The sequence below is a fragment of the Rhineura floridana genome, chromosome 2, assembly GCF_030035675.1.
Source record: "Rhineura floridana isolate rRhiFlo1 chromosome 2, rRhiFlo1.hap2, whole genome shotgun sequence".
NCBI lineage: Eukaryota > Metazoa > Chordata > Lepidosauria > Squamata > Rhineuridae > Rhineura > Rhineura floridana.
The window spans coordinates 134222113-134241550 of NC_084481.1; the positions used below are offsets into that span (position 1 = coordinate 134222113).

The window sequence follows — 19438 nt, forward strand, 5'->3', positions numbered from 1 at the left end:
TTGTTATTATTATTAAAAACTGATTCTAGATCTATTAAGCACCATGTTCTCTTAATATATTTATCACAAAGATGGTACAAAACCCTACCTGAGAAAAATAATTCTTCTTGTATTCTTGCTCTTGCTTGTTCAGAAAAGCATCTCTTCTTCAGCCACTGAGCCTCAAATTCACTGGTGTGGTCATCTGGCCATATAATGTGTACCTTATTCCATAAAACAGAAAGGAACATACATTGAAAGCTGAGCAAAATAATCTGTAAATCTAACAGGCATTTTATTTTATTTGCTGTTTTTTGGTGTGTGGGTATGTTTTGTCAGAAACATCTTAGTTCACATAACTAAAGTGACTGACATGTAGTTCTGTTATGCATGTGCAGCACAATCCTACATGTTTATTTGAAAGAAAGTTCCACTGATTTTTTCCTCCCTACTACTAAGTAAGCTCAGGTTTGCAGCCTAATAGCTTCTTTTAGTCTGAAGACAGTTTGTACAAATAAAATATAGAGTCTTATAGCACAACCCTATGCATGTTTACTCAGAACTAAGTCCCACTATATTCAATGAGAATTACTCCCAGGTAGGTGTATATAGAACTGCAGCCTTAAGCAGTGTTAAATCATGGCAACAAAATGGTTCTGCACACTGAAATTCATACATTATGTGAAAACAGCTTTTAAAAGCACACACACTAGAAAGTTACCTTTTTCTCCCTCTGTGTCAAAGTGACATCCTTTACCCCAATATTGACATCCAGATTTTCCAGAAGCAGTTTGCGTGCTTTAGCAGAGTGCAGGAAGCAATTTGGGCATTGGCAATTGTCTCGCAGCCACACTGAAGGGTAAAGGCTCTCACTCCCATCCTCCCAGTGAACACAGATAAACTGATTTGCTTCCAGAGCTTCCACTTTCTGGATGGCTACACTCATGTTGAAGGTCTGAACTTCCTGTGCCGTCCTCGATGAATGTTGCCAAGGCCTCCTGCTCACAGAGAAATGCTTTTGATGACTGCACTTGCCCTTTTGTGCTTGCAGCAGAATTCGAGAACAATCTGGATGGACTTTGGTTCTTAAGTATTTAGCAACTGAAGTCCACATCTTTCCCTTCTCTTCTTTGATCTTCAGTACAGAAATGCCTTTGCCCCCTATGAAATTTCTCTCCAGGTCAGTGCTGTAAGAATAAAGCATATTATTGATAGGCTAGAAGGAAAAAGGATTCTGCTCAAAAGAGTGCTCTTTCTGCTCTCTGTCAGCTTTTCCTCCAGCACATAAAGTCTGCATTTTTCTCTGAAGTTCTGATCAAGTGTTTTGGGAAAAAAAGAAAAGTTTTATCTTAGTATTGGGTACATCAATATTTGGGCCTCAGCTGACAATGTCTAACAGAACCTCTGACCAGATGCTGCAAAATCAACACTTTTCAAGAAAAATTATTGACTCAAAGGAACATTTACTCATTTTCTTACTCATTGGTTCTTTTTCCTGCCCTCTATTCCACTACAGCGTATGATGACAAGCTTCTGCATCTGGCAAATTCAGTTCCCTGGAGGATCCTGTTCAACCACTTGCCTCCCCCCCCTTATGGATCTAGATATTGCACCAGCACCTTTTTAAAAAACGAGCCTCTCTTTACATTGGTGCTTAGAGTGATCATTAGCCAGTGGCATTTTTGCCTATAGGTGTTCTTACTCATAACACCACTACACCAGTGTTACATATTATTATTAGCAAAACCATGAATAATGGTTCTGTAAGTGTATGCATGCATGCACATGTGCACACACATACATAGATGCATTTTGTGGAAAGTGATCTCATCTTATGAAGGACCCCAGTGAACATACCATTTTAGCCATCCTTTATGACAACCTTTACCAAACTGGTACCCTCAAGCTGTTTTAGACTAGCCAGGGCTGGTGAGAGGTCAGCAACTAGAGGTCAGCAGGATGGCAAAGACTGCCTTATGAAATGGTATAAAAATGCAGATTCATTCAAGGACTAGTCATAATACACTTTATATATTATTTATTTCATTTATGAATCACTTCCCTTGAAACATCCCAATGCAATTAACAATAAACAAACAAACAAACAAAAACCTGTATAAAAACAATTCCAGTTCCAAGACAGAGTGGGTTAAGAATCTCCACTTATTTTTTTCCTTGAAAAACCACAAAACCCACACATTATATTACGGCTATACTATACTATAATTATGTTATTATAGTAAAGAAACTAAGCATCTAGAAAACATTTCCACTTGCACTCTCCCTTCCACACATACAAATACTTATACTCATTCTCTTCTACACACGTATACTCTTTCTCACTCATATGCGCACAGTCAAGCAACATGCAGGCACATGCACTCATAAAGGATGTTCCCTTCCTCACCTGGCAGCTGTTGCTGCTGTCTACTGCAGGCACCTAAGATTGGCAGTCTGCAGGTTGGAGTAAAGGAAAGAGGTAGCTAACTAGAGTCCTTCTGCCTGCCCTTTGTAATGTTAGCCCAGGCTAAGAGACAATGACCAGATATGGCACACAGCAGCAGCAGCAATATGATTTTTGCATGAATACATCATTGCTGCTTCCAGGTCTCCAGCAGTATTGGCGGGGGGGGGGGGAATGAATAGAAAACAGGGCAGGGAAACCTGCTTTCTCTTCTCTCACCCGGCACTTGGGGTTGGTGGTGGCAGCAGCAAAAGCCTCAAAACCAGCCAGGCCAGTAGTTTTCCAGATGGCTGGCAACTCTGTCCTGCTGTTGCTTACTCAATTAATAGCAGGTGGCGGAAAATATACTTATAATGCCAGTCTGCCTAATGGTTCAATGGAAGAACCATTTTTTCCTGGAAAAATGTCTAATTTTGTAGCATCTCCTTACTCCAGGTAGCTGGGGTGACCAGAAGCTGCCAATGCTAAAAAAAAAAAAAGGGAAGAAAAAAAGAAAGCATAAGAATGATGACATTTGAAAACATAATCAATGTAAATTCCCTGCTGACCTCTTGGTTACACAGTCTGTCAAATCTAATAACTTCAATTTTTCATGCTTATCTCCGCAAGCCACAAAAAGAGAGCTGCTGACTCCATCTAATTGGCATATTGTTTAGCCGTGTGGTGTCATAACGGGGAAAAGTATGTACTAATATCTGTGCTCTGCCACTTACCTTGGGATGAGCATTTTAAGACTGCACTGATTGACTCTTTCTTTTTCTATCTGAAATCCTGGAGAGCTGCTGCCAATCAGTGTAGACAATGCTGAGTGAGATAGACCAAAGGTCTGACAGTATATGACAGCTTCTTATGTCCCTAATGTACTAAAGGAGAAATTGCTCTCTGGCAATAGCAAAACCACCACCACCACCTTATGGTAGGTACATAGGCAACTAATTGCACATGCCCAAAAGAGTTCACTGGAATCAAGGGCATTGTCTAGGATCCTTAACTACCTTCTCACAGCAGCCTAGAACATCACATGTCCTTAAGTCCTTTGTGATCCCCACCACCACACACACTGCCCACCTTTACACTCAGTCTCATCAAACTTTAGTGCTCTGCTTCCTCTATGTCTTTTTTCCCTCCGGCCTTTTCTGTTCACCCTGTGCTTTCCAATATAATTCCTCCTTTTCCTTTCTTCAAGACATGCTGCCTCTAGGCACAAGGTCCCTTCTACTCAGTGTAATTGTCTGTCCCTTTCTTTCTTTTAGCCAAACAGCCTTTTGGGATCTCTGTATGCTGGTTCTTCTACCCTTCCAGGCCTTCTTTACTTCCATGTTTCTGATCACTCTGGTTCAGTTTATAGTGTTTGAAGAACCCAATATTCAACAACAGGGGTGGGGAACTTTTGTCAACCCAAGGCCATACTCCCTTTGGAATAACCTTCCAGATGCCACATGCAAGAGCTAGGCAGGGCCAGAAGCAATGAATTAAACTGTATCTTTGTACAGTAGGCTAGTTGCTATGCACACTCACACATCCCTCTCTATCCTTCATCCAGGGAAGCAAGAGGCATTATCAGAGTTCAAGAACACACTCCAGCCAGCCAAAAGGATGTGTGAAGCACAGAGAAAAATGACAGAGAAAACTGTTTCCCTCCCAAATTTCTCCAGGTTTTTTTTTTCAGGCCTTCACATCTCTTATTGAAGCAGGGCCAGTAGGAGTATGACTAGCATGGATGTGTGGCCCGAAGAGAGTTCTGAGAACCAGACAGAGAGGCTTGGAAAGCTGCTTTTGCCCTCCAGGTCTGAGGCTCCCCTCTTCTCTTCTACAACTTACCTGTTTGGAATAACTAGAAGAGATACTGTGTTTATTTTCTCTAAATAAAACTAAAAATTATCTGGGTATAAAATAAAGAGAATGTTCCTGATAGGCTTGAAAATGCTATTGACAGGGAATTTACAGAGTCTAGTATAATCAACTGGATACAAAGTGTTTACCAAATGTAAACCAAAAACAAAAGGGATGGTTTAACCAGCCATTTGGATGTGCCTAGGTTTTTACTGGTCCCCGAGCACTGGGAAGTTCAAAACTATATATGTACTTGCCCAGCAGACTGATTACAAACCCACCCACCCCACACGTCAGCATCATCTCCATCTCTCCTTTCAGACAGAGCGCCACATTCCCTTCTTGCCTCTCTTTCGTCAGCTACAGTGGCTGGTGAGTGGGGCAAGAGGCAAAAGTGGGCAGAGCAATGGATGTCAATGAACAGTAGACGAGCTTTAAACATACTCACACACTTCTCTCTGTCCTCTATCCAGGCAAGAGGCATTATCAGAGTTGAATGACACATTCAAGCCAAGCAAAAACACTCAAGAAGGGTGCGAAGCAAGGCCAGTGAAAGGAGAAGGGGTGCGGCTGGATATATGAGGCCTGGGAAAGACTCCCAAGGGCCAGAAAGAGTGGTCTAGAGGGCCACATTTCTAAGCAAAAGGTTTTAAAATGCTTTGTTTCCAAATCTATACAGTAGTCTTAGATCTAGGGATATAGCAACTTTCAGCTTTCAATTTGTTGCAGACATACCAAGGCAGAAGCATCCTTCTGCATATAATTATTCCAAAAAATAGTGACTGACATTTTTGCATTTTTTGTGAAAAATAAAATGAAATCCAGTTCTCTGGACCACATTTCTATTGTGTGTAGGGCAGAGTGAAATTCCCATTAATATCAGTGGAAAAACATTTATTCCAGCTGTAGAATTGCAAATTGTTTTATACTACAAGTTTATGAGGCAACAAATTATTAAACTATCCACTAACGCTCAGATCTACATCTTTTAATACTTTACTATAATTGAATTTGAACTCATTGCACAAATATTTAAATCCTTGTAACTGGGGCAATTAATGCTCCATCCACCTTCCTTGTCTATTTCACACAAAACAACTGCTCAGACCAAATTAATGCACCCCAGACATGAGACCTAGCTTCAACTAATGACAGCTTCAAATAAATCATCACCGTTAATTCTCTTTACTCCTAATTCTGGTGCGATAGCTGACTTTACAGAGAATATTTGTATACCGCTATTTAGCTAAAAACAAAGCAGGTAACAACAAGTTAAAAAACAACAACCATACAACATTAAAAATACAGTAAAAACAAAGGTCAGCTATTGCAAAAAGACATCTTCTTAACTGCCTACATAAACCTAGCAGAACAGAAAGGTTTTTAGCAGGTGTTTAAAAGTTAAAGCAGAAGGCACAGAATACCAGAGCACTGGGCCAGTGACACTGAAGGCTTGATTTCTTGTTGGTGTTAAATGAGCCTTGCCAACTCGGGACGACCAAAGCCGCTCCTGCATTTGCAGGCATGACCTTTCTAGTTAAGGGATGGATGGAGTACTACAACAAACTTTTATTAGCAGGTATTTTTCTGATACAGCAATAAGAGCTTCCGTCCCTTCCAGGGTGGGTGGGTAAGGACAATATTTGTCAGGATTGCACTGCAGAAGGAAAAGATTTTTTAAAAAACAAAACAAAAACACTACCAGCATGCTTCATGATCCTGATCAGCCACCCCGCCAACTATTCTGCTTGAAAAAAATAACACAATTTCAAGTGTTAAAGCCTCAGAATCCAAAAAAGAGAGATCACTTAATTTGCCATGAGCAGTAGCGTGGGGCTGGAAAATCTCCCACGGCTTCATTTTGCTGCAGAAAAATGTCCATTTAATAAGTTCTTCAGTACCAATGAATAGGTGTCAATTGCAAATGAATGGATGTCAATATTTTAGGTAAGCTGGCTTTGTTCACTAACTACAAACAAAAGAAACATACTACATTAGATCAATCTCCACTCCAGGGATGGCTAACCTGCAGCCTGAAGATGGCATGGCTCCTAAGAGATTTTTTATGGCCTGTCAATACCCCCCAAAATTTGTCATTTAAAATATTGGGGGTTTTGCTGTTCCTATGGACCCCCTGCTCTGATGCAATGATGCCAAAAGGTTTTTGTGCCCCCCCCAACTATTCTCATAGATTTCCCCATTGTGCTGTTGTAATGCCAAAATGTTTTTGGGAGTCCCAACAAGGTCCCCCCAAAATATCCTTTTCTTTTAGCCAACTGCCCCCTGCTATGTTTTTGTGATGCTAAAATGATTTTGTGGCTCTCCAAGACCCCCCAAACCTGTCCCTTTTAAAAATAAAAAGGCCATGCCCACTTTTACCCTTCAGTCACATTCACTTTGACATTTATTTATTAAATATACACCCTGCCCCTCTTCCCAAAGGAGCCCAAGTTGGCAAACAAGAAGTATAAAACAATAAAAACAAAAACAATTCTAATACAGATGCAGACTGGGATAAAGGTATCTACTTAACAGGCTTGTTGGAAGAGGGAGGTCTTTAGCAGCTGCCAAAAAGACAACAGAGATGGCACCTGTCTAATATTTAAGGGGTGGATAATTCCAAAGGGTAGGTGCCGCAACACAAAAAGCCTAATTCCTATATTGTGCCAAAGGGACCTCCTGATAAGAGGTCCTCACTTGCAGAGTGCTGTGATTGACTGGGTATATAAGGGATGAGACAACTTGAAGTCCACAGTGGACTGACTATGGGTCAATGAGGCACTTGGCCTGAAAAAATTAGCCATCTCTGGTCTAGTGCATCAGAAAATGTTCTGATGTAAATTGAAAATGTTCTGATACAATTTACCCTCATTTGCAATGGGAAATTTTCCAATTCAAAATTTTCCAGAAGACCCACATCGCTGGCCATGAGGAGTGGGATAGATATGTGCCTTGTTTAGCTACAGCATGCACCAGGCAACAAAATTACATGCCCCAACTCAGGCTTCAGACATCAGAGACAAGTGGAAAAGAAGGTTCACATGACCCCCCCCAAAAGAGCATGTGATAGGGCTGTGAGGATTTGTGGGCTAGCCTCACTCCGACATGTATTGCAGCGTCCCCCTGCCCCCATCTGTAGCAGAAATGCTTCTCTGCTGTCTGCATGTTGGGCTGCTGTGGGGAAGGTTCTGCATGTGTACTGATGTACTCAGATAAAGCTCCTCCATGTAAGGAGACCCCATGTGTAGAGTCCTTTCCCACATAGGCCAAACGTGCGGACAGCAGGGGCAAGGATAGCCTAAACAGCCCCCTTCACACATCCTTTCAGTGCATGGGGTTGGTGTCGTATGGACCTCCTTTCATACTTCTAGTTATCACAGTTCCAGTATAATGTCTAAGGGAAAACTCATTTATCTTCTATGTGCTGAGATGCATGAAACGTCCAAGCATGGGAACTCAAGCCTCTCTATGAGAGCAACAGCTACCACCATTTCAGTGAAATTTCTCAGGGCTCTCTCATCATAACCAGCTCAGCAATTGATACTATGAGTTTCTCTTTTCCTGGATGATAGACGTAAAGGGAAATTCAAGAACACATCCAGAAGAAAGATCGATCAGTTCCAATGTCTACCTTAATAGTGTGGTGTCAATAAATGGCTCCTGAATATCTGTTCTCATCATCTCATTCCATAAATCACTACAGCAGGTGGACAATATGAATATATAATAAAGGCTGAAAAGTACTAATGGAAGCTGACTCTAAATATCACTGACTTATGTAAGAAAACTTGTTTTTGTTGGTGGCAAATAAGGCCACTCATTGCTGAAACTTTGTCCAGTTGAAAAATTTCAGCTTATGAACAATCTGGACAGTTCTGTGAATACTTTTCACAGAAGGAACTATGCTGCAACAGCTCTTGTGCCACCAACTTCATTGAAAAGTGGTTCCAGGCCTCTTTACAATACATGTTTTTGCAAGACCGAAAAGGCACTTCTCAATGAACAATTATGTAGTCCTATATATCTAGATATTATTTATCAAACATTTATATACTGCTTTTCTGTTCTAAAAGAATGAGCTCCCAAGGCAGTTTACAACAATAAAACATTAATACAATTAAAAGAATTCAAACCATAATAAAACAAATATGCAAAACAATAACAAGATAAAATTAAAATATGTTAAAATCCTGGCAGAACAAAAATGCCTTAACCACCTGCCTAAAGGACAACAGAAAAGGGTTCAGTCTAACCTCCTTTGGGAGGGCGCTCCACAGTCAAGGAACAGGACCTTTTCTGTGGCAGCACCATGTCTTCACCAATCAACACTGCCTTGGAGGCAGAGTCTAGAGCAGGGCCTCTGAAGATAGCCACACTTGACATGCAGAGTCATATGGGAAGAGGCAGTCTCACAAATACTCTGGTTTCAAGCCATTTATTATTATTATTATTACTACAATTTATTACCAGTGCTTCACCCAAAGTTCCCAGGGTGGGTTACAACAAATTTAAACACATAATTAAAAACAGTTAAAAACAACATAAACACCATCACAGAAAATAGTTGGTCCTAAAAATATCCATCTCAGGTGTCAAAGGCCACGGTAAAGAGATGTGTCTTCAGCATTTGCCAAAAGCTGTACAATGAGAATGCCAGACACACCTTGATGGAGAAGGGGTGCCCTCTCCTGGGCCATCCCCGAACTTCCAAGGATGGCAGAACTACCAAAAGGGGCCCCTCTGCTTATATCAACACATGAGAGGGTCTGTAGGGGAGGAGGCAGTCTTTCAAATATTTGGAACCCAAGTTGATTTGGGCTTTAAACACTAGTGTGAGCACCTTGAACTGGGCCTGGAAATGAACTGGCAAGCAATGCAGCTGTTTTAAAATGGGGTTATATGAGTTAAAAAGGGAACCCCAGCCAGTAATCTGGCTGCTGCATTTTGGACCAGCTGAAATTTCTGAGTCATCTTCAAGGGGAGTGCATTGCAGTAATCCAGTCTGGAAGTTACCAGAGCATGGAGCACTATGCCCAAGTCTTCTCTGTCCAAAAGGGATTGAAGATGGTGAACCAGCTAGTGCTGGAAAAAGGGGGAGGGGCTGAGGTGGCCCAGAATCCCTGAATCCTGAGCTGGACTCACTGTATTTCACAATGGCCGTAGGCCTAATCACACTGCTTTCTTCTGCTGCCATGAATGTTAGGACTGCAGATGCAGTGATGGTCTTGCACTCTGCAAAGTCCCACTGGCAGGGTAGGGAGAGGAGCTTAGGATTGTGCCTTTGGTTACTAGTTTTATTCTGCTGATATTTATTTATTAATAAATTTCATGTGTATATTTTATTTTTAACTTTTACTTCTAAACCACCCAGATATTTTTTGTTTAAATATACAGTATATAAATATTGCAAATAAAATAAATAAGAGTATGTTACAGTAATCTAACCTGCATATGACTAATGGATGTGTACCTGTGTCCAGATCTGTTTTCTCCAAGAACATAACTGGCACACCAGTCAAAGCTGGGCAAAGGTATTCTTAGCCATAGCAGCTAGGATGGTCAGCAAGTCATAGCTGACCATCCAAGAGGAATGTTAGATCCATTAGGTTGTACAGTAGGTTGTACTTTCCATTGATCAGTGGTACTTCTGTCTTGCCTGGATTAAGCCTCAGCCCACATCCAATCCATCACTGCACCACAGACCTGTCCAGGATCTCCCCAGTCTCCTTGACACCTGCTGAAAAGCAGAGACAGAGCTAAGCTTCATCACCACATTGATGCCACTCAACCCCCAAACTCTAGATTACCTCTTTCAGTGATTTCACATAGATGTTAAATAGCATAGGTGACAAGCTGGAATCCCAAGGGACCCCAATCAGTCAAGCAATGGACCCCCAGCACTACTTTCTAAGAACATTCAGACAAATAGGACGAAAACCAGATATGCCTTGAAGCCCAATAGTGGCTACATGTTCTAGAAAAATGCCATGGTTGATGGAACTGAAAGACTTTGAGATGACCAGCAGAACCAATAGGGTTGCACTCCCCCTGACTAGTTACTGAATATTTCCCTTCACCAAAGGAACCAAGGCTATTTCAGTGCTAAAACGGGGCCTAACAAAATACAAAGTAAAATTAGGGGAAAGAAAGGGGGGGTGAGAAAACAGCAAAGATGCCAAGAAATAAAAACCATTTATTTATTTATTTATTACATTTATACCCCACCTTTCTCTTTTCATGAAACCCAAGGCGGCTTACATACTGTTCCCAGGCAGTCTTCCATCCAGGCACTGACCAGACCTGACCCTGCTTTAGCAGGGAGCTGGACATATGTGCCTTCAGACCATAGCCTGGGACCATTATTAAAGTGGAAGTTCAAAATATATGAGGTGAGATTTTAAATGTCTGGCTGAAATATGCTTTAAATATTCCTTCTTCAATGGTTATAAATTTCTTAAAGGCTAAGCCCTTTATATACCCCCTCTAGGATGCACACCTTAACGTGGTGAGGGGCTTTGAGAGTGTTGAAGAAGCTAAGACCAATGCCGTCAGGAGTCTAGACCAAGGCAGAATGGTCAAAGCTGAAACACCAGACTAAGATGCATCCAAACTCAGAGGAAGGCAATGATAAACCACCTCTGAATATCTCTTACCACGAAAACCCTATGAACAGAGTATCCAAAATGCAACATGAGATAGTGCTGGAAGATGAGACCCCCAGGTCAGAAGGCACTCACCGAGCTACTGGGGAAGAACAACGAAAAAGTATGAGTAGCATTGTGACTCATGACGCAGCTGGGTCAAAGCTGAAAGGAAGCCCAGAGGCTGAGGCGCACAGATGCGAAAGGAGAGTCCGGAGTTGTATGACGCACTCAATAGGAACATGGAATGTGAGAAGCATGATCCAGGGAAAGTTAGAAATGGTCAAGCAAGAAATGGAACACATCAACATTACAATACTTGGTGTGAGTGAACTAAAATGGACAGGAATGGGAGATTTCCAAACAGGCAACTACAAAATATTTTATGCAGGAAATGAGAAATTAAGAAGAAATGGGGTTGCTTTAATAGTGAGATGCAGCAAGAGCAATAAGGAGCTACAACGCAAGGTCTGAGCGAGTGATATCAATGAGATTAAATGGGAAACCTATCAACATAACTATCATCCAAGTCTATGCTCCGTCATCAAACGCAAAAGAAGAGGAATTGGAGAGATTTTACACAGAAGTACAGGAAAAAATTGATCACACACCAAAACAAGATATGATGATAATCATGGGGGATTGGAATGCAAAAGTAGGGAACAGAGAAGACTTAGGAATTGTGGGGAAATGCAGCCTACGTATTGAAAATCCGAGTAAAGCAAAAGAAGACCAACAAAGCAATCATAATGCCAAAATACAATTTAAATAACATCCCAGACGCATATAAAGATCCAACAAGGAACAGGTTTGAGGCTTTAAACTTAGTTGATAGAGAACCAGAAGAAATATGGAATGAAGTCAGAGACATTATCAGGGAAGAATGCAAAAAGACAATACCTCTAGTTAAAAAGAGAGAAAGACCTCAATGGATGACTGAAGAAACTCTTAAAATGGTTAAAGAGAGAAGGAAAGCAAAAGCAAGAGGATAGAAACACAGTCAGAACCCTAAATGCAACAATACAACTAGTACGTAGGGACAAAGAGAACTATTACAATAGTTACTGTATAGAAATAGAAGAGGACAACAAAAAGGGTAGAAGAGCCCTATTCCAAAAAATTGGAGAAATGAAAGGGAAATTTAAACCAAGAGTAGGGATGTTGAATAATCATCAGGGGAACACACTGACTGACAGAGATGAAAGCAATACAGTAGGGCCCTGCTGTCCAGTGTTCCGCTGATGCAGTGGCTTTCAATTAGGGGAAATTCCCCATTTTAAAGCCGATTTTGCGGTTTTTTGGCATTTTGTGGCATTTTCGCGCGACACGACCCATTACAGTCAATGGGTTCCACTTTACAGTGATTTCTGCTTTACGGCAGGGGCCTGGTCCCTAACCCACCGTATAAGCGGGGCCCTACTGTACACTGAAGAACTCTATAAAAGAGATGCCAGGATGACAGATTCATTCATGGAGGAACCGTATGATGAAAAACCAGAAATTTTAGAATGTGAGGTGAAAGCTGCTCTTAAAATACTTGGAAGAAACAAATCACCAGGAATAGATGGCATACCAATAGAGTTGCTACAAGCTACTGAGACTGAATCTGTCCAAATTTTGACAAAAATCTTTCAAGAAATATGAAAAACTAAACAATGGCGCACAGACTGGAAGCATTCCATATACATTCGAATTCCAAAGAAAGGGGATCCCAGGGAATGCAGTAATTATCAAACTATTGCCTTAATATACCATGCAAGTAAAGTAACACTCAAGATTCTACAACAAAGGCTCTTACCATATATGGAGCAAGAAATACCAGATGTCCAAGCTGGATTTAGAAAGGGAAGAGGCACCAGAGATCATATCGCAAACATACGTTGGATAATGGAATGGAGCAAGGAATTTCAGAAGAAAATCACCCTGTGCTTTATAGATTACAGCAAAGCCTTTGACTGTGTAGATCATGAAAAACTATGGAATGCTTTAAAAGAAATGGGGGTGCCACAGCATCTGACTGTCCTGATGCTCAACCTATACTCTGCACAAGAGGCTACTGTAAGGACAGAATATGGAGAAACAGATTGGCTCCCCATTGGAAAGGGTGTGAGACAGGGATGCATTTTATCACCCTATTTATTTAATCTATACGCAGAACATATCATACGGAAAGCAGGATTGGACCAAGATGAAGGAGGTGTGAAAACTGGAGGGAGAAATATCAATAATTTAAGATATGCAGACGATACCATACTACTAGCAGAAACCAGTAATGATTTGAAACGAATGCTGATGTAAGTTAAAGAGGAAAGCACAAAAGCAGGACTACAGCTGAATGTCAAAAACACTAAAGTAATGACAACAGAAGATTGATGTAACTTTACAGTTGACAATGAGGACATTGAGCTTGTCAAGGATTATCAATACCTTAGCACAGTCATTAACCAAAAGGGAAACAATAGTCAAGAAATCAGAAGAAGGCTAGGACTGGGGAGGGCAGCTGTGAGAGAACTAGAAAAGGTCCTCAAATGCAAAGATGTATCACTGAACACTAAAGTCAGGATCATTCAGACCATGGTATTTCTGATCTCTATGTATGGATGTGAAAGTTGGACAGTGAAAACAGCGGATAAGAGAAAAAATAAACTCATTTGAAATGTGCTGTTGGAGGAGAGCTTTGTGCATACCATGGACTGCAAAAAAGACAAATAATTGGGTGTTAGAACAAATTAAACCAGAACTATCACTAGAAGCTAAAATGATGAAACTGATGTTATCATACTTTTGACATATAATGAGAAGACGTGATTCACTAGACAAGACAATAATGCTGGGAAAAACAGAAGGGAGTAGAAAAAGAGGAAGGCCAAACAAGGGATGGATTGATTCCATAAAGGAAGCCACAGACCTGAACTTACAAGATCTGAACTGGGTGGTTCATGACAGATGCTTTTGGAGGTCGCTGATTCACAGAGTCGCCGTAGGTTAGTTGACTTGGAGGCACATAAGAACAACAAAAAAATCCTTTATAAGGGGATACTTGGCACACTTATGCTATTACTACATTTCATACTCTTACTAGATTAAAACCATACTGACCTGGAAGACCACCTATGGCTGGAATATGAAGAAGCAGTCCAGACTCAATTCACTGTCAAATATTATTTTATAAGAGATCAGAGGATGATCGGTTCTGTAAAAAGTATGGCTAATTTTATGACCAAAAACTCTAGTAAAATACAAATAAACAAAATTTCATATTCTAGGGAATCAGCCAATTGCTATGATGAGGGCAGGAAAAAGACCTCCATATTACCCAACCAGTTACCAATCTCTATTATTTTGAGCACAGACTAGATGGCCATCTATGAGAGATTCTGTGCTAGTAGGTTTCTTGCAGTGGCAAGGGTTTGGACTAGTCAACCCTTGAGGTACCTTCCAATTCTATGATTCTATTTGCACAATTGCACAATTTATCTCTGGACCCTCTTCATGGTCATTAGTACCAAACAGAGAAGTATTTAAGTTCTATTTTCATGAAATTAATTCCCACTTATTTAACCAACATTGCCAAGAAAACACAATGAGAATCAGTGTATAAGCTGGCTTCTATGTAAATAAGTTTGGGAGAAAGCTTCCAGGCAAACGTGTGGTAATCTCCAAGTAAATGTCTTTAGGGTTGAGATTTTAAAATGGTTTAGGATCAGGAGTGTTAAATATCTCGTGATCCTAATTATACCCTGTATGGATCTAATGTAACCCCAGCCCACTTATTCTGGGACAGTCTCATTGACATTACCAGAATTCCTGTTGAGTAAAAAGGTTGTGCATCCTAACCACATTTTGTACAGAACTCTCCTTATGCAACCCCTTGTCCTAGGAAGACACAGATGCCAGAGTCTACAAGAAATCCCTTCACATTGAAATACAACTGGCAGTGAACGCATTCCTTGCATTTTATTCTGATAACTATGTTTGCCTAGGTATAGATGAGTCCACAGTGGAAACCTTTTAGGACACGACAGAGACTGCTTGTTCCCAGTCCTGCCCAATCATTGCCATACTTCTGCCTAATTCAGTGCCAAGTAACAGCTTTGTAAGATACTAATATTCTGCAGCTGGTAGCTGTTTCTGGCACAAGAAAGATCTATACTTCTGCATTGCCACAACATCTAGTGTTGAGATGTTGTGGTGGGCCAGCAGTAGTGGCACCCCTTTCAACAGCTCTCAAAGAGGCACTTCATAACCCTTAATGTAATTTATAATCCAAGAGGTACAGAGGGCTTGTTCAAATCCGATTAGAAGTCATGCCTTCTGATTCCAGGTAACCAAAGTGATGCAGTTACTGAGGGGTGAAGAAAAGGAACTTTGCATATGCTTGAACATGTCAATTTATTATTGCTTCTGGTGTTTCAGAGGTAATACATGGCAATGATTTAAAATAAACACATGCATAAATAAGGCTTTGCCATTTCCCACAGCAAGTTTGAATGTAAAACCCACAATGGTCATAACATTGGTCATAACCCATATAGCTCTCACACTCGGGTAATGTGGCTTACCTGTATCATTTTGCAAAATGGAAAAATGTTTTCCATATACAGGTTGATGATTTTTTTTGAATGTGTGATAAAAGTCTGAGAATAGTACACATTATCTAGTCTGAAAATGACTCCTTTACTTCCTATCATCATCCAACATACTGATAGCAAACTCATTCTCATAGTGTGGATCTTTATGTAGCCAAAACAGCATCATCTACACACAAGACGGAGCTATCAGCAGTTTTGGGGGAGCCCCAAGGTTTGCAGAACTACAACAAATCTGGGGGCAAAGGACCTAAGTTAGTGAGAGCACCCAATGAGCATGCTCAGTGAGCACAGAAGGCTGGCTGGAGGAAATCAACAGAAAATAGGACTTTACAGGAGTATTCTGGGAGAAGATAAAGTTGGTTGGCTGCCTGGCACCATGAACGTGCACACTCCATATTATTATTATTATTATTATTATTAATTATATTTCTACCCCACTTTTCTTTTCATGATATGCAATTTTTTGTTGCAGGTCTCACTTCACACTCCCTGCCTCTTTTACAGCACCGTCTTTATATGGAGTGGAACTGTACAGCCTTCAGGAAGTGTACGTTGCTCCCTCAGTCCAGGCTCACATGAAAGAGTGTCCCATCCTAATAGCACCTTAAAGGTTCCTGCTACTTCGGAAGCCTTTACAACGTCCGTTGTCCTCTTCCGAGGTTTTCCTCTGCCACCCAAGTCCCGATGCCCACAAAGGAACCCAATCGTGTCTGTGTGCGTTTCCACCGGCTCCCCCACCCCCTTTTGCAGCAGTCAGATTGCAATCCTATGCACGCCTGCTTGGGAGTAACTCCGCTGAATTCTGTAGGATTACGTCCGTGTAAAACAGAGCTTGGAAAAGTTACTTTTTGAACTACAACTCCCATCAGCCCCAGCCAGCATGGCCACTGGATTGGGCTGGTGTAAGTTGTAGTTCAAAAAAGTAACTTTTCCAAGCTCTGCGTGTAAACTATCAGAGAAGCTCGTTCTGATACAAGCAGTGAGGAATAGGAGCCGCCTCCTCCTCTTTTCCTGGTGAGAACGAAATGGAAGAGCTGCCCGGAGCACTCTGTCCTTAAACGCCTAACCTGACCGCACAGTTTCTCGGCCGCCGGAGAGATCAATTTCGCACCGCAGGTGGAGTGCGGGGACCGCAAGTATTTCCTGTCTGCGGAGTGGGGGTGGGGCTGGGGCCCGCGGCCTCTTACCTGCTAAGGGTAAGCGCTACACAGCCAGGGAAAGCTGGCAAAGAGCCCTCTTACCGCCGCTGCTGCCTGCCTCAGCTAAGACAACTTAGGAAAAAACGACGCGACCAGGCGCGGCAAGCAAGGTCTGTCACAGGAGATAAAAGGTCAGCTCTCCGGCTCGCTTACAAGGAGTAGGGTTGCTACAAGGGCTACAGACGCTGATAGGCGGCGGTTTTTTTCGCGAGCGCATATATGAACCCGCTCTACTCCGGCAAGATGTGTCTGCTAGAAGGAAGCCAGAAGCGCATTGCATCCTGGGATGTGGAATATAATGGGGGTGCCCCAAACCTTTAGCTCGGAAGTAGGCTCCATCAGCATCAATGGAGCTAATTTTCAATACTTTCACGCCAGGGCTGGCCTCGGGGTTCGTTGTTGCAGAGACCCAGGAGAGCCCCGTGTCCGGTTAGCTGCTGAAGTGGAAAGTTCTGGACCCGTTGGGTGAATTAAAGGAGTTGCTCTGTTCCTTTGGGGGGAAACGAATATTCAGCCTGAGGGTCGCATTTCCTTCAGGACAACCTTGGGGGGGGGCAGAGGTAAAAGGAGCGGTGCAATATGTAAACTTTATCTTTGTGCAGTAGGCTGCTTTCCACACACCCACATACACCTCCTTAGTTTCCATCCAGACAATTAAGAATCATTAGCCGAGTTCAAGGACATATTTCAGCTAGGCAAAAACGAGGCAGAAGGGTGTGGAGCAGGACCAGTGAGGAGTGCGGCCTGGGGAGAGGGGGTGTGGCTAGGGAGGAGATGTGGTGTGAGGAAAGGGGCCAGACAGAAAGGCTTGGAAGGCTGTCCAAGTCTGAGGTTCCCAACTGCTGTTGTACAGGAGCAGCACCTCCTCTCGCTCCTTGGAGGGCAGGTGGCACAGGCATGCACATGAATGTGGAGAGTGTAGGATTGTTACAGGAATTGGCTGCCCTCGCACTTTGCCTCTGGGAGATGTGATAGGAAGAATAGGGTTTGCTGCGCTACTCGGAGGGAACACAGGTCACAAGTGAGCAAGAGGAGCCCTATCATCGCTGCAGAGACAGGGGAAGCCTGCTAGGCCCAATTCCCAGCACTGTAAGGATTGCCAGTGATAGATCACAGGTGTGGAAGTGGGCAAAATCAGTTGCTTGTAGAAGTAGCAGCTGCCTAATCCTCTTGCTGGTGTTCATGTTGTGGCACCAACTGCCCCATTACTTGCCAGCACTCTCTCTTTCAGCTTGCCTTAATTAATTAATTAATTAATTAAATTTATATCCTGCCCTTCTTCTCAAAAGGAGCCCAGGGCAGCAAACAAAAACACTAAAAATATCTTTTAAAAATCTGTAAAAACAGCTTTAAAATAAATATTTAAAATATCTTATACCAACACAGATGCAAACTGGGATAAGGTCTCTGCTTAAAATACTTGGTAAAAGAGGAAGGTCTTCAGTAGGTGCCAAAAAGACAACAGATATGACCCCTGTCTAATATTTAAGGGGATAGAATTTCAAAGGATAGATGCCTAGGTTGTGTGGAATGGACCTCCTGATGAGGTATCTGCAGGAGGCTTTCACCTGCAGAGCGCAGTGATTGACTGGGTATATAACGGGTAAGTCAATATTTCAGGAATCCTAGGCCCAAGCTGTATAGGGCTTTATAGATCAAAACCAGCACCTTGAACTTAGCTAATGGGCAGCAAGTGCAATTATTTCAGCAGTGGGAGAACATATTGGCAATATCCTGCCCCGTTAAGCTGAAGCTGGAAAAAGTCACTCCTAGCCACTGAGGTCACCTGGGCCTCTAGCAACAAAGATGGATCAAGGAGCACCCCCAGACTACAAACCTGCTCTTTCAGAGGGAGTACATACCCATCCAAAGCAGGCAATAGACCAATTATCTGGACTCGGGAGTCACCTTTCCACGGTGCCTCTGTCTTGCTAGGATTCAAAGTCGGTTTATTGTCCCTTATCCTGCCCACCACCAAGTTCAGGCACCGGTCCAGGGCTTGCACAGCCTCTCCTGATTCAAATGTTACTGAGAAATAGAGTTGGGTATCATCAGCATACTGCTGGCACCTCACCCCAGATCTCCTAATGACTGCTCCCAGGGGCTTTATATAAACGTTAAAACAGCATTGGGGCAAGATGGTACCCTGCGGCACCCCACAGCACAGCTGCCAGGAGGTCAAAAGAGAATCACCTAATGCTGTTCTCTGAAAACAATCCTGGAGATATGATCGGAATCACAGTAAAACAGTGCCTACAGTACCCATCTCATCAAGTCGGCTCAGAAGGATACCAAAGTCAATGTTATCAAAAGCTACTGAGAGATCAAGTAAGAATAACAAGGTCACCCTCCCCCTGTTCTTCTCTCAATAAAGGTCATCTATCAGGGTGACCATGGCCGATTCAGTCCCATAACCAGTGGAGCAAATCTCCAGTATGTCACTAATTTGCAAAGTGCAAAAATTATCTTTGCTTTTTAAAACTGCAGAATATAGCCAAGGTTTATGAAGAAACTGATCATTTCATGACTTTGCAATTCAATATTCAACTCGTTAATTCATCATTCATTGTTCCTCAAATGTACACTAGGTGACTTGAATTTCAAAACTAATAATACTAACTACTACAGTCTTGCCTACTAGCAGAAATAATGAAAATTATATGATGAAGTTGCAAGTAATATTGAAATCAAGCTTTAAATGTCCACATCACCAAGTGTAAAGCCTATTCA

General features: G+C 42.0%; 1 protein-coding gene across 9 annotated transcripts in view; it reads right to left on the reverse strand.

Annotated features, from left to right (window-relative positions):
* BBOX1 (gamma-butyrobetaine hydroxylase 1) overlaps nucleotides 1-16979 on the reverse strand; it is a 78374-nt gene extending 61395 nt beyond the window's left edge. Inside the window, exons 1-5 of one of the 9 annotated variants that reach the window (XM_061610593.1) lie at nucleotides 16697-16979; nucleotides 14017-14110; nucleotides 9722-10010; nucleotides 701-1166; nucleotides 89-203 (exon numbers count right to left, since the gene is read on the reverse strand). In XM_061610593.1, the coding sequence (XP_061466577.1) occupies nucleotides 89-203; nucleotides 701-1166; nucleotides 9722-9777 (637 nt within the window). In that variant the 5' untranslated portion in view covers nucleotides 9778-10010; nucleotides 14017-14110; nucleotides 16697-16979. Of the gene's footprint in view, nucleotides 1-88; nucleotides 204-700; nucleotides 1167-2386; nucleotides 2458-2662; nucleotides 2775-9721; nucleotides 10014-14016; nucleotides 14111-16576; nucleotides 16650-16696 lie in introns of those variants that run through there. The other 8 variants (XM_061610597.1, XM_061610592.1, XM_061610595.1 and 5 more) reach the window with 8 other exon arrangements.
* Between the last annotated feature and the right edge of the window lie 2459 nt (nucleotides 16980-19438).